Here is a 14243-nt window from a genome sequence, read left to right as displayed (position 1 = left end):
ACTTAAATGCGCTTTTTTGGCTCTGCCCCTGCCTTACTCTTTATTTTACTAATGTCATGGTTGTGCATGCATAAAGGGAGTGTAAATGAGTGATTCATCTTTTATTCAATGAGCCACTTCTTATAGCTCTCCATCCACTTGGATAGAGGAGGCCTTCTCTTTTGAATTTTATGGACTCTAATATAAATCTTTTTGGTTTTTTTTTTTTTTTTAAATGACAACATCACTACGTGAAAACTGGAAAATTCGATGGGCCAAGGCCCACGAATTTTAGAAACCGAATTTCGATGGCCTAGGCCATCGAAATTTTTTTATGTTCCCCAGATTCAACAGCTTAGAGCCATCAAATTTCTCCAATCCTACATTAATTTGATGGTTTCGGCCCGTCGAAAAAAAAAAGAAATTGACAAGAAAAAAAAGAGGCTTCGTTCGTCAGATATAGGATTTTTTCACGTTGTGCATAAACCATCCCTTAAGTGAACTGAATCGACAAAATGCCATGCTACTTAGATGCAACCGACCATATCTACCTTGTATCTCTCTTATACTCACTCTTAAATGATAAGTTTTAAATGTCATAGCTTTCACTTTGCAAGTTAGTTTTTTAGCTACACAAGTGGGATAGTGGTCGGTAATTAGTGGGATTAATTCTTGCAACTTAATCAATTTAGCAAGTTTCTCACCTTAAAAATGTATATAGTAACAGGTTTCAGTTCTAGTTGCAAGTCAATACCCCTTGATCTACTATGTAGGACCAACTGAATTTTGTCTTGGTGAAACCAAATACTCCTCTCTCTCTCTCTCAGGTTGCTATTCTATCAGAAATGTTGGGATCCAAGAAGGCGTCTAATCAGCTATTTATGATATATTGCCCTTCCATGGGAATTGCTTTTCTGGCAGTTTTGCGTGGGCTTGTTCCATGCTCCAGCAAAACTATTTCAACCAATGTCACAAGATCTGCAATGGCCACGAAAAAGAGGGCTTGATGCATTCCACTGATCATGTTTCTATATATTTTTGTTTGTATCTTATGCGTCGTTCTTTCTCGTATTGCTGGTTTGGACTTTGGAGAGCTTAATGCATGGAGAAACTCCAATTTATGTGCATGTTTTCTATTGTTTTTCATAATACATTGAGGTAGCAAACATTGTCTTTCAACAGTGTGCGATGGATGAACATGATCCGTTCAACAAACCCCAAAATCTCTACGTGACAAGGCTTTTGTTGTTGTTGTTGTACCTCAGTTGTTGTGTGAGCTATTGCCCATTTCCTTGTTTCTTATGGGATAACTGCTATTGTGGAGTGTATGATCACCCAAGTACCCAACATGCCAATAGTGCCACATGGCGTACTCTTGGGATTAGAGACCCTTTCAATTTCTAGTCTTCCCCTTGATGGACCTACACTTAAAATTTGCTTGATTGGTGATTCCTAACTATTTGATTCACCATGTCTTATATGAGCTTGATTTTTACACTGAACCCGGCTTATACTGAAATTATAAGGCACAGACTAGTGTTACCAATCAGACTCTGAGTTATGGTCTCTAGGTCTATAGAGGATTGAGCTGAAATTGTTCTGTTTGTGGAATTCAATGGTGAGTGACCTCCCTTGATCATATAATGCTATATTGGAGAGAAGATTTTTATTCGATGTAACTTGATTTTTGAGTCTCTCTCCTTATCTAGGGACACTATCCATGAATGTTGGTGACTCACATAATGATACTGGTATTGCAGACTGTGGACTTCAGTTTCTCTAGTCTCACATGTTAAGAAAGCAGGGGCAATTGAACCGAGAAACAGGAAAAAAAAAAAAACACAAATTACATAGAGAGCACAGAAAAAATATCACATAAAGAACACAAAGATTTATGTGATTCCCTCTAGATTAAAGGACATCCATGGATGCACACCAATTCCACTATATGAAAGATGAGAATCGCCATGATACAAGAGTTCTCTACTCTTTCAAACCGTCTCCCGCTCTTAAGAGCATAGTCCCAAAATTCTCCAATTTTGTCCAAAAATTCGTAAAATTCTCCGAATTAGGGATTAACCAATTAATTCGGTGAATTGACGAATCAATCAACGATCCCTCAATTAATCATGTAATATGGAAATATTTTTATCCCACCTTCAAAATTTTAATTTTTTCAACATTCAAACATCAAAGAAGTTAGGATTTAGAGAGAGAGAGGTTGATGATAATAGGTTTTGGTAAGAAATCCAATAATATATTTTGTATAATCTCTGGAATTTTATTGATTTTTTTTTTCCTGAATTAACCAAGTTGATGTTAGAACTAGAAATGATGTGATATATTATTGTACACCTTATTACAATGCATCATAACTAATTATTGAAATAATTGAACCCTCATTGAATAATTATCGAATCCGAACTTTGTCACTATGCTCAAGGGGACAATAACGAACATAACATCAAAATTAGGGTTAAAAATCCCTAACATAGATGGGGCTTAAAATGAGCCTGGCCTTCAAAAATTCAACTCAGGAGGCGCTAGCCTTGTGGGTCAGTCAGATCAGGCTCTGCCTCCAGTATTACATTTAGTCCGTTGGATGAACTTGAGTATGCCAATACACGCGGACTGAGGAATGCATGGTCTACAAAAATCAAGTTTGTTGTTGTTGTTGTGAGAGGACAACGAGGCCAATGCAAAATTCAATTTGAGTCGTGATAATCTCACTTACTCATGTGACACACTTTTGATGTGACATGTTTGGGGAATCGTAAATATGTATTCCCCGAAAAACAGAATTGCACTTTTTTATGGGGAAACGCAATTTAAGGAATTGCACTTTTTATGATTCTCAGGCATGTCACGTCAGGGTGTTGATTGAATATGCCACGTGTGTAAGTCAGATTATCACAATTCAATTTAAAAACTGTTTTAAGTGACGGTCAAATGCATCCTTACAAGGGGAGGGTCTCAAATAACTAGTGGCATTGAACTCGGGCACCGCCCCTTCACATTACACATGATGTGAAGGTCAATGGAAAGTGAGGTCCCCATGCATCAGCTTACCCAGGCGTGTATGGTCAAATTAGAACGTGAATTATATTGCAAACGTTAATAACTCCTCTTCAAACGTACTCAAATCAGCCACGGTTAAGCTACCTCATCCTCGTGAAACAAAACCCCCCAAAATGGACCACAATAACAGATAAGAGTTTGTACTTTTCAAAAAAAAAATAACAGATAAGAGTTTGTGTCTTGGAATGACCTCACAATCTCATATTGCACTTTTTGATGTGAAAGCGGATAGGAATCATACATGTTTTTTCACTTGCATCTCGATGAAAAGCATCTATGGTTCCCATACACTTTCTCATCAAGAAGTGCAATATAAGGTTCTAACCTGAGATCACTTCAGTATATTAAAAAAAAAAATTTTAATATTGAGATTAATTGGTAAGTTTCTAATGGACTTGGGGCATGCCAATGTACGTAGTAATTTCATTTCAAGAAAACAAATCTAGGGCAAGTTTTGCTTGAGTTCTAATGGGTGTTATTATAATTAATGTTGATGTATACCAAGTCCCTTGTTCGTAATTCGACAATATTTCTTGAATGAGAAATATTACTATTAAATGACAATATTTCATTTAGATAAATCTAGCATGGGTTTTTTGTTTAGAAAATTGAATGAGAGTTGCATAACGATTCGTCATTGTAACTTTAGAGAAATTAGTGATGAAGATAAAAATAAACTAGTGCTAAACATAGTTGAACCCTGTCCAATGGTCATCCGTGGGTTGATGCATAAATTGGTATACTTTGTTGGTCGCAATTGGCCGCAAAAACCAACATCTAGTTGGGAAATGATCATTAATTATTGGAGGTCTACTACAATGCTTTGCTAGACATCAGTGACATCGATAGATGAAATTCTGGACTGTGCAAGTAGTTTAGAATTGATCGTTAAAGGTTTATAGATGGGTTTAATTCCATCCATTTTAGGTCACTAAAAAACCTCAAGGATAAATTTTATTTACAATAAGATAGCTTCATCCGCCCATGGAAAATGCCTAGGAAGAAATTTAGGGCCTGTTTGGATATTAGGAGCAGAACTACTATTCCAAAGAACAGGAGCTGAAGTACTCTATGGAGGAGTTGGAAAAGTAATTTTGTGCAGAAAGGGCGTTTGGCAATCAACTCTGTGAAGTACTGACAGAAGTACTTTTGTGCTGGAAGTCTGTTTGGGAACCATACTGACTTCTCATGACTTCTAGAAAAAAGACCAGAATACCCTTATATTATACCAGTTACTGTTTTTTATCTTTTAGTGTCATAATATGCCTTCAAACTATACTATTTTTGACATTTTAATTATAAATATTAATATAATATAATAAATATTAATATAATATAATATAATATAATATTTTAAATATTAAATATTAATATAATATGTTCAAATCCATTATACTCAAAATTTAAAAAAAAATTTGACAGACTGTCTTTTAGTGTCATAATATGCCTTCAAACTATACTATTTTTGACATTTTAACTATAAATATTAATATAATATAATATAATAAAATATAATAATAATATAATATAATATAATATTATAAATATTAAATATTAATATAATGTGTTTAAATCCATTATACTCAAAATTTAAAAAAAAATTGAATGACTGTCTTTTAGTGTCATAATATGCCTTCAAACTATATTGTTTTTGACATTTTAACTATAAATATTAATATAATATAATATAATATAATATTTAAAATATTAAATATTAATATAATGTGTTTAACTATAAATATAATATAATATAATATAATAAAATATAATAATAATATAATATAATATAATATTATAAATATTAAATATTAATATAATGTGTTTAAATCCATTATACTCAAAATTTAAAAAAAAATTGAATGACTGTCTTTTAGTGTCATAATATGCCTTCAAACTATATTGTTTTTGACATTTTAACTATAAATATTAATATAATATAATATAATATATATTTAAAATATTAAATATTAATATAATGTGTTTAACTATAAATATAATATAATATAATATAATGTAATAAATATTAATATAATATAATATAATATTTTAAATATTAAATATTAATATTATGTGTTTAAATCCATTATACTCAAAATTTAAAAAAAAATTTAATATTAATAAATATTTCTTTCATTTGATTTAAGGGCAAATGAATTAGGAATATTTTCATAGAAAATTAATAAAGTTAAGGGTATTTTGGTAAAACGAACTGTTAGATTTTGACTCCCCGCAAGATGAGTTTTGAGAAATAGGTTTTCTCAACTTCTTCACAAAGAATAATTTCTTACTCTTGCGCAGAGTAACTCTTTGAAGGAGTTGTTCATCAAAACGCATCCAAACGACTTCTAACTCCCCGCAAGAGTTAAAAGTAGCCAAGGAGTCCTATCCAAACGCCTACTTAGTAATCACAAGTTTTAATGGAAAATTTCGTGCCAAGGCCATGTAAGAGTAGAATTCAATTCATGTGGTTCATTTCTAGCAATTATCATGCCATCCACATAGATGGGAGAACATAAAAAATGAGTTCCTTGTGTTTTTTGATGAATAAGGAACAATCAGTTTGTGAGCCCACAAAACCAAGTTGAATATTGAAGATAAAATCATGAATCATGAGATGCCTAGCTAATTCAGCTTATAAAGGGATTTAGGTAGTCAATGAACATGTGCTGGAAAAGCAAAGTCAAAAAAGCTTTGAGATTGAGACATTTAGGCCTTGTTCTTTTGAGTTTCAGGAGCCAGTTTTTTTTTTTTTTTTTTGCTTTTAAGCCAAAAAAGTAAGATAAATGATGTTTGTTTGGGCTTTTTTGGCTCCCGCAAATTTTAATTGAAATCCAAAAGTAGCTCTTAAAAGAAGTCGTCCAAAAAGGACTTCTTCAAATGACTTTTGCGAGAAGTCAAAAATGTAAAGTAGCTCAAGTGTAATTATCAAAATACCCTTAAATTTTAATTAAATTTTCAATCAAACTTAACTTAAAAAAAAATGAAATGAGAATATTAAAATATCATTCATCTTTACAAAAATACCCTTCATTTTCCAAAATACCCTTCATTTTTATCAAAATAACCTTCATCTTTAATCAAATTTTCAACTAAACTTAACCTTAAAAAATAAAAGGAGATTATTAAAATACCTTTCATCTTTACCAATAACCAAAATACCCTTCATCTTCCAAAATACTTTTCATCTTTACTAAAATACCCTTCATCTTTAATCAAATTTTCAACCAAATTTAATCTTAAAAAATAAAAGAAAATTATCAAAATACCCTTCATCTTTTCTAAAATACTTTTCATCTTCCAAAATACCATTCATCTTTACTAAAATACCCTTCATCTTCTAAAAAGGGATTACTAGCGAAATACCCTTCATCTTTACTATCAAACTAAAAGTAATTCATCACTATTACTTTATTACCAAAATACCCTTCATCTTTATGTGGATGTTGGATTGTGTATTATGCAAGTATTTTCTTTATCAAGAAAATTTCATATGTTCATTTTTAGGAGGAGATGCTGCCGAAATTTTGATAGAATTATAAAATTTATAAATCTATTTAAATTGAAAATAAATATTTTTATAATATATTATATTTATATATATTTAGTGTAACTATATATTTATTAAGGTATTATGTTCATTTTTGGTGCATTATCAACATTAAGAGTATTCTGATCATTTTACCAGAATCCAACAATAAAAAGCTGTCAAACGAATATCAATTTCTGGTTTATGTGCTTCTGTAATGAACAAATTTTTACTGGATGTGACTTTTCAGGCTCTGAGCTTCTACTTCTTCTAAAAGTCAACTTCTGGAACTGGAGCTGAATTTTGTAAAGAACAAATCCTTATACGTCGTGTAATTAGAAAAGCATTTTAAACGAACTATTGAATATGAATTTTGAATCATACTCAAATTAATCTTGTAACTTTTTTTCCTACACCGTAAATTGCTAGCTATGCTTGGGGCATACAACCTACAATTTAATGATGTGGCAATAAAAGCATTCTTTATAAAATCTCATATGAATTGTGCAAATTTTAACGAATCATTACTTGGAGACAATTTTTCTTATAAATTTTGATAGTAATTCCTTGTAATTTTCTTTAGGGGAAATACATAGAACAGTAGTTACCATAAAGAAGTATATCCTTGAAGGCATCTTACAATATTGTTCATAGTTAGGCTGATGGATACAATAATGCAAAATAGTATTGGACATGACAGGAACGACAAAGACAAACAGCTTCAGAGAATTTTATTTCTTTGTGTTCTTGTTTTTTAACATAGTTGTTTGTTCAAATAAGTATTATTTACCAACATCTATAGGTCCAATGTTACATCATTGAGTCAAGTTTGTGTTTAAAAACCGTTGCAAGATCCTTGTCTCCACGCCCACTACAATTAACTACCACCTTTGTTCCATTGGGCAAAGTTGGGCAAAGTTTCTCTAGAAATGCCAATGCATGAGAGGACTCCAAAGCTGGGACAATGCCTTCTAATCTACATAGCCTTTGATATGCTGCAAAAGGGACAAATGCAAAGCAACGGTTAGTTTTGTTTGAATGGAATTCAAAATTTCAAAAAAGAAAAAGAAAAAAAGATTAGCTATTCAAATGTGTCTTCTTGTTACCATCTATTGCTTCTTTGTCTGTGACACTGTAGAACTCGCCACGCCCTGTGTCCTTGAGAAAGCTGAGCTCTGGGCCAACCCCTGGGTACTCCATCCTGAAATGTAAACAAATCAAAATAATTCATACTTGAACATGTGCAAAGGGTTGGAAGTTATGTATCTCGAGATCAATCAACATGAATCTCAATGTTAAACACACGACCATCCCCACTCAGGACTCCCACTTCAGCTTAGGTACCTTTTTTTTTTTTTTTTAATGAAGTCAGATCGTGTGCACCCTCGGTGGAGGAATGAAACTCTCCTTGCACACCTCATTACATGCCACGTAATCCACAATCCAAGGAAGTTTTGAAACGAAGATATTTTAAGAGTGGTGATAATATGACTCCCCCAAGTGGCATACTCAATCGACTCCCCTGACATGGGGTGTGCCAGAACCATAGATTTCAGCTGTGTATCCCAATGAAAGGAAATCTATGATTCTGATTCCCTTTTTATTAGAGTCGGGTCAAAACTAGAAGCAACCTGATAGGAATTGGAACAGGAACCGTTAGGTTCTCTAACGTGGACAAGTTTGGGAACCATAGATCTGTATGCCTTGGGATATATGATTGCAGTTCCCCATAAAAAAGTGTATCCCAAGGGAATCATGTATCCCGAGGCGTACAAATATATGTTTCCTGAACTTATCCACATCCGGGAGTCGATTGAGTATGCCACATGGCGAGTCATATTATAAGGACTCTTTTTAAAAAATTTAACAAATGTAAAATGGCCTGACGAAGCTTAACTAGAGTTCAACCACAGTCTGACCAATTTAATAAATTTTTGATTCAATCATTGGTTCGATTTTCAAAACACTAAAGGACAAGATATGTTATTAAAAAAAAAAAAAAAACAATGGTTCATCTACTTACCCTACACCAATGGAATGGGCCCCAAGTATTTGACCATCTTCATCTTGCAACAAGTAACTCATGGATCCATGATACACACCCACATCTCCTCTAGCCAATGTTGCAGAGTGTCTCCCAGTTTCTAGACCAAACCCAGCTGCCTCAACACCAATTAATCTCACATCTTCATCGCCCAAGAATTCATGGAACATTCCCATTGCATTGGAACCAGTCCCTATACAAGCAACTAGCACATCTGGTTTCCCACCCCATTTCTCCATTGCTTGTTTTCTTGTTTCCTTTCCTATCACTGATTGAAATTCTCTTACCATGCTTGGGCATGGGTGAGGCCCAACTGCGGTACCCGATAAGTAATAACTGGTTTCTAAGTTCCCAACCCAGTCTCGTATTGCTTCTGAAGTTGCATCTTTAAAATTTCCTTCCACTGCTTTAACCTACACATAATAAAACAAATTATAATTGTGATTTGAAGAATTGAAGAAGATGGCATTAGGGAAAAGATTTAAAAAAAAAAAAAAAAAAATTGGATCCATATATAAGATTTAAGAAGTATACATGGGGCAAAATCAAGGGTTTTAGACGAGAGGTTGGAGACAAGGTCATTTTGGTCATTTTCTACTAGTGTCTTATAGAAGACCATGGTCCGGCAATATGGTAAATCCGTAGAGGTGGTAGTGCTATGTCTAAATTACCCTTTTTTAATCAATATCACCCAAGTTTCAAAAACGATATAAGCTCATGGGGTCAAAATTCGATTCTCTGACTGATTGAAGTCTAACTTGATTATGACTTTAAAGTCAAACTGTTTGAGACTTTAGTTCAATGGAGTCAAATCTCGACTGCTTATAAAAGTTGACTAAGACAAAGTCAATATTAATTTATTCCTAGCCCATGATTAACGTAATGAGATTGTCTCGATACATTACTGACATTTGATCATTTGATGGTCCCAACCCAAATTTTATAATTTTTATTTTATTTAAAATATAAATAAATAAAAAAAGTACCTGAGCCCCAAGTAACTTCATTTGGAGTACATTGGAGGATTGCTTCTCCATGTCCAATGTGCCCATGTGAATAGTGCACTCTAGAGAGAGCCTGGCACATGCAGCTGCAGTTGCAACTCCGTGCTGCCCCGCACCTGTGGCTGCCACCACACTCCTCCTGCCCATACGTTTCGCAAGCATCGCCTGTGCTACACAATTATTGATCTTATGTGCTCCGCCATGGTTCAGATCCTCTCTCTTCAGATATATCTCCGGTCCTCCATTATTATTCTTGTAGTAATCTGTGAGCCGTTCGGCAAAGTAGAGAGGAGTCTCTCGTCCCACGTAGTCCCTTAGGGTCGTCGCCAGTTCCGTCTACATGTCATTTTAGTATTAAAATCGCTATCACATTTTTCATTAAAGTCCATATATTGGTTTCTTAGAATAATTTATCCAAAAAAAAGCAAAAAAGAAGAGGAGAAAGAAATTCTCGAATAATTTACCCAAGTTTCCAATCAAAATTGGATTTTTCAATTCACTAAACAATAGTTTATATGACTTGATAAATCCACCATTTTTGGGTTAGTATGTCTCACCTCACATTAAAATCCAAAAATATGATCCGATGCTTCAAGGTTGTAAAGAATGAAATTCTATGAATTTTGAAAAAGAAGTTATTTTTCAACGTTGAATTTCATTTTTAATTTTGAAAGTTACGTAGAAGTTCAGTAGCTGTCCATTTTCAAAACCTTGGATCTAGTTCAAAAGATTTTTTATTTTTTATTTATTTTTCACTTTTTTTGAGATCTGAGTTTTCCAATGAAATTTAGAGGACCGTGGTGTTGGATTTCTGATGTGGTAATCCATTTGAGCAAAACGATCCCAGTAAGGCTCAAAATCTTATTACACTCTCACTAATGAAAATATGAGTACTTTTATGCATCTTTTTAGATCTACTAGTGCAATGTATCCTTTTATGGCCTGCACCCAAATCAGTAAGATACTTACAAATTATTTACAATACTTTTTTTGAAAAAAAAAAATTGCTCACAAAAATACGGGATCCACCAATCCCATGAACCATCGTGTATTGAATGACATGCTTAATTTACAAAAATACCCTTATTAGTATTTGTGAGTAAAAACTCACTCCACTTTTTTATTATGTAAAGGAAAATGGATAAATTTTACTTTTACGTGAATCTGTAAAAATCATATTTGATTTCAAGAAAAATACTTTTATCCGTTCTTTTAGATCTACAAAAAGTTTGATAAAAATTAATTAGCAACAAACCTGAAACTCGATATCGTCCATAACTGAATTAAACTCGGCTTCAAGCTTGCTCAAACAACTTATGAGAGTTTCTGGCACATACTTTCCTCCATACTTTCCGAACCTCCCCAAACTAATTTGTGTTTCGACGTTCTTTGTCGAAGGAATCTTGAGGAACGAATCAGGTTGAGAAATATGGGTTGTTGAAGCATTATGGCTAATTCGAGCAGAAATGACAGACCCATTACTACCGTCCCACCTGAATTGAAGAGGAATAGTTTGTTTCGCTTTCAGTGTTGCTGGACATTTCAGATAAGATACATGAACGTGTGGTAACCTGTAAGTCATACCCATGTTTTTGCTTGCGTTCGTGTGGGGGCAGAGAGAGAGAGAGAGAGATTGATACCTTGGATCGTAGAGAGAGAGAGATAGAGTTTGATACCTTGGATCGTGGAGTAGAAAGGGTGTTATATAGGCGAAGAAAAGGTGACTATGTGAAAATGCCTAAAACGTGTTTATTGTTTTTTTTTTTTGTGATAAATATGTTTATTGCTTTTGAAGATGCTAATGATAACCGGACGCTCTTTTTCATTATACGCCCCCATCACAAGCGCTAAAATGCTGGAGTGACATTAACGTTTTGAATCAATGTCAATTCGAACGTCATTCTACGACCACTCGCACACAAACACACAAGTATAATGATTTTCTAACTCATCTCTGACTACTAACTCAAAAGCTCACTCACGTGGCATGTGCAAGAATCGTAAATTTTATCTTCGGGATACACAACTGCATATGATTTATAGGGATGCACAGTTGTGTATGCCAAGGGAAAAAAATCTGTGGTTCTTGCACATGCCACGTCAATGAGTTCTTGAGTTATTCTTTTGGGTTGAGCTAGAAAGACCATCCTCACTAAAATTCAACTCATTTGGAAACTTTTAATTCTGTCAAACAAAACGCGTTGGCTAAAAAATTGGCCCTTGATCACGACCCCTCAAATATGCTCCACTAACACGGAACATGATGTAACCAAAGATTTTTTTTTTTCTGGATAGACAAGGACTTTTCTACCCTCAACCATCCATAGTTGAGGAAACATTGTCTAGCCTCAACTTCTTTTTCTAGCTTCAACCATCTACAATTGAGGAAAGACACATGAGGACTTTTCTAGTGTCAACCGTTCATATATAATTGACGCTTTCCATCGACATGACCATCGAGATTTGAGGAAAAAGGCAAATTTTCTAGAGATCCTTTCTCAGGGATACAGCTCTTGGGAATCCCTCCATTGATGTTATTATTTTCTGAAATATTTTGAAATACTAACACGACCATTGGGATGTTTGGGATTCCCAGGAAAAAATCCCAAATAAAGCATCCGTAGAAAAAAAAAAAAAAGTGTATTAATCTCTCGATGATTTGAATTGATCTCTAGAAAACCTGTGTTTTTCTCAAATCCTAATAATTATGTTGATGTACAGCCTCAATCCTCCCTATCAACACGACCGTTAAGATTTGAGAAAAAATGCAGATTTTCTAGAGATTAGTATTACTGATCTTTCAGGTATTAACACACAATTTCCTAGAGATACATTATTCTTGGTAATCCCTACCATCCCAATGGTCATGTTGACGGAGAGGCTGGAATTTTCCATAGTACTTTCACACCAAAGAGAGGACAATGACTCTTCTTGGAATTCTTAGGTGTGTGTGGATGGCCTACTCTTAACTGTTTCACATGTGCTATGCAATTGCGCCAAACCAGTACTCTTGCTTTGGGTTTAAGGAATATATACAATCAAACCAGTTGTCCAAGCTAAATTGCGAGCCCAGCAAACTATTCTGATTCATTGGATTTTTCATTGGGTTAGGCTTTCCAAATAATGATGATTCAATTTATTTTTGGATTTGTTAATGGGCACATGTTAAAGTGCAATAAATACACTTTGAAAGCTGAATTTTGTATCGAATATACCTTTAATTTTTTATTATTATCAAAGTACCCTCAGATGCTAATCCCAAGGTGTGTTTATTGCAGTTTAACGTGTGCCCTTAAGGCACCTGTTAACAAGACCCTTTATTTTTTTATGAGATTCAATTATTCCTCTTCTTCAACTATCTTCGTGTATATATTAGTATGTCATTATTTTCTATATATATATATATATAACAAATAAAAAAAATCAGTTTCCTAAACAAGCACATATTTAGATTAAAAGGGCAAATTTTACAAGTATATCAGCCACGTAACCCTTACTTTACACGAACAGCAAAAGTGGGATGTTGGCCATTACAATTGTACTTGTAACTCGCACACTTAAGCGAACTGCCAGGCCATATGAACTGGGTTCATTCTAGTGAAAAATATATATAACAAAAGAATTATACTCGTATTAGGAGTAAAAATCTCGGTTAGCTTTCTCCCCCAACAATTTGGTTCTATCCGATAGCCATCAATTTATAGATTGTATGTAAAGTTCTTAAAGTTTTCATATAAACCATGTATTTGAGCTTATGACAGGTCATTTCTCTTAAATGTTTATTATTTGAGAAGATGAATTTAATTTTAGAAAAACACATTAATATCTCATATCTATTAAATTGTAATTATGTTGATACTGTTGTAGATAAGAAAAAAATTCTTCTCATATTTTGTGATGAAAAAAGACTTGCATGCAAATAAATATATATATGGCGGCGGTTCAAGGGTCATATGTAAAAACATATGAAAAAACAATGGTTTTTCAAAATAAGGGTTAGAGGTTTTGGATTGAGCTGATTTTTTGCAAGGATGGTCACTATGATGAAAAGATCATCCTCACAAAAAATCAGCTCAATCAGAAACTTCTAAATCCATCAAAAGTGATTTACAAATTAGTGACAAAAATTGACAAAAAATCGACGGTCTACATTCTAAATCACTTTTAATGGGGTTAGAAGTTTCAGATTGGACTGATTTTTTTTGGGGATGATCTTCACATAATAGAGATCACCTTCACAAAAAATCAGCTCAATCCAAAATTTCTAACCCATATTTTAAAATTTTATTAATGTTACATTGTTTTTTCATATGTTTTCTCATATGGCCCTTGAACCGCCCCCATACAGCGGTTCAAGGGCCATATGAGAAAACATATGAAAAAACTTTCGTTTTTCAAAATAAGAGTTAGAGGTTTTGGATTGAGCTGATTTTTTACAAGGATGGTCACTATGATGAAAAGATCATCCTCACAAAAAATCAGCTCAATCAGAAACTTCTAAATCCATCAAAAGTGATTTACAAATTAGTGCTAAAAATTGATAAAAAATCGACGGTCCACATTCTAAATCACTTTTAATGGGGTTAGAAGTTTCAGATTGGGCTGATTTTAT

At 33.5% G+C, this 14243-nt stretch overlaps 1 protein-coding gene across 1 annotated transcript; it reads right to left on the bottom strand.

Annotated features, from left to right (window-relative positions):
• Positions 1-7282: 7282 nt before the first annotated feature.
• Positions 7283-11285, bottom strand: LOC147411535 (tryptophan synthase beta chain 1-like). Its single transcript, XM_086449580.1, has 5 exons — positions 10887-11285; positions 9614-9967; positions 8607-9040; positions 7690-7784; positions 7283-7578 (listed from the first exon to the last, which is right to left on the bottom strand). The coding sequence occupies exons 1-5, from the start codon at positions 11217-11219 to the stop codon at positions 7394-7396; spliced, it is 1401 nt and encodes a 466-aa protein (XP_086305706.1). The 5' UTR covers positions 11220-11285; the 3' UTR covers positions 7283-7393.
• Positions 11286-14243: the final 2958 nt, after the last annotated feature.

Source organism: Akebia trifoliata, chromosome 1 (assembly GCF_017979445.1).
Source record: "Akebia trifoliata isolate Shusen 1 chromosome 1, ASM1797944v1, whole genome shotgun sequence".
Lineage (NCBI taxonomy): Eukaryota > Viridiplantae > Streptophyta > Magnoliopsida > Ranunculales > Lardizabalaceae > Akebia > Akebia trifoliata.
Note: the sequence above shows the minus strand (reverse complement) of the source record. Positions and strands in the feature narration are given on the sequence as shown.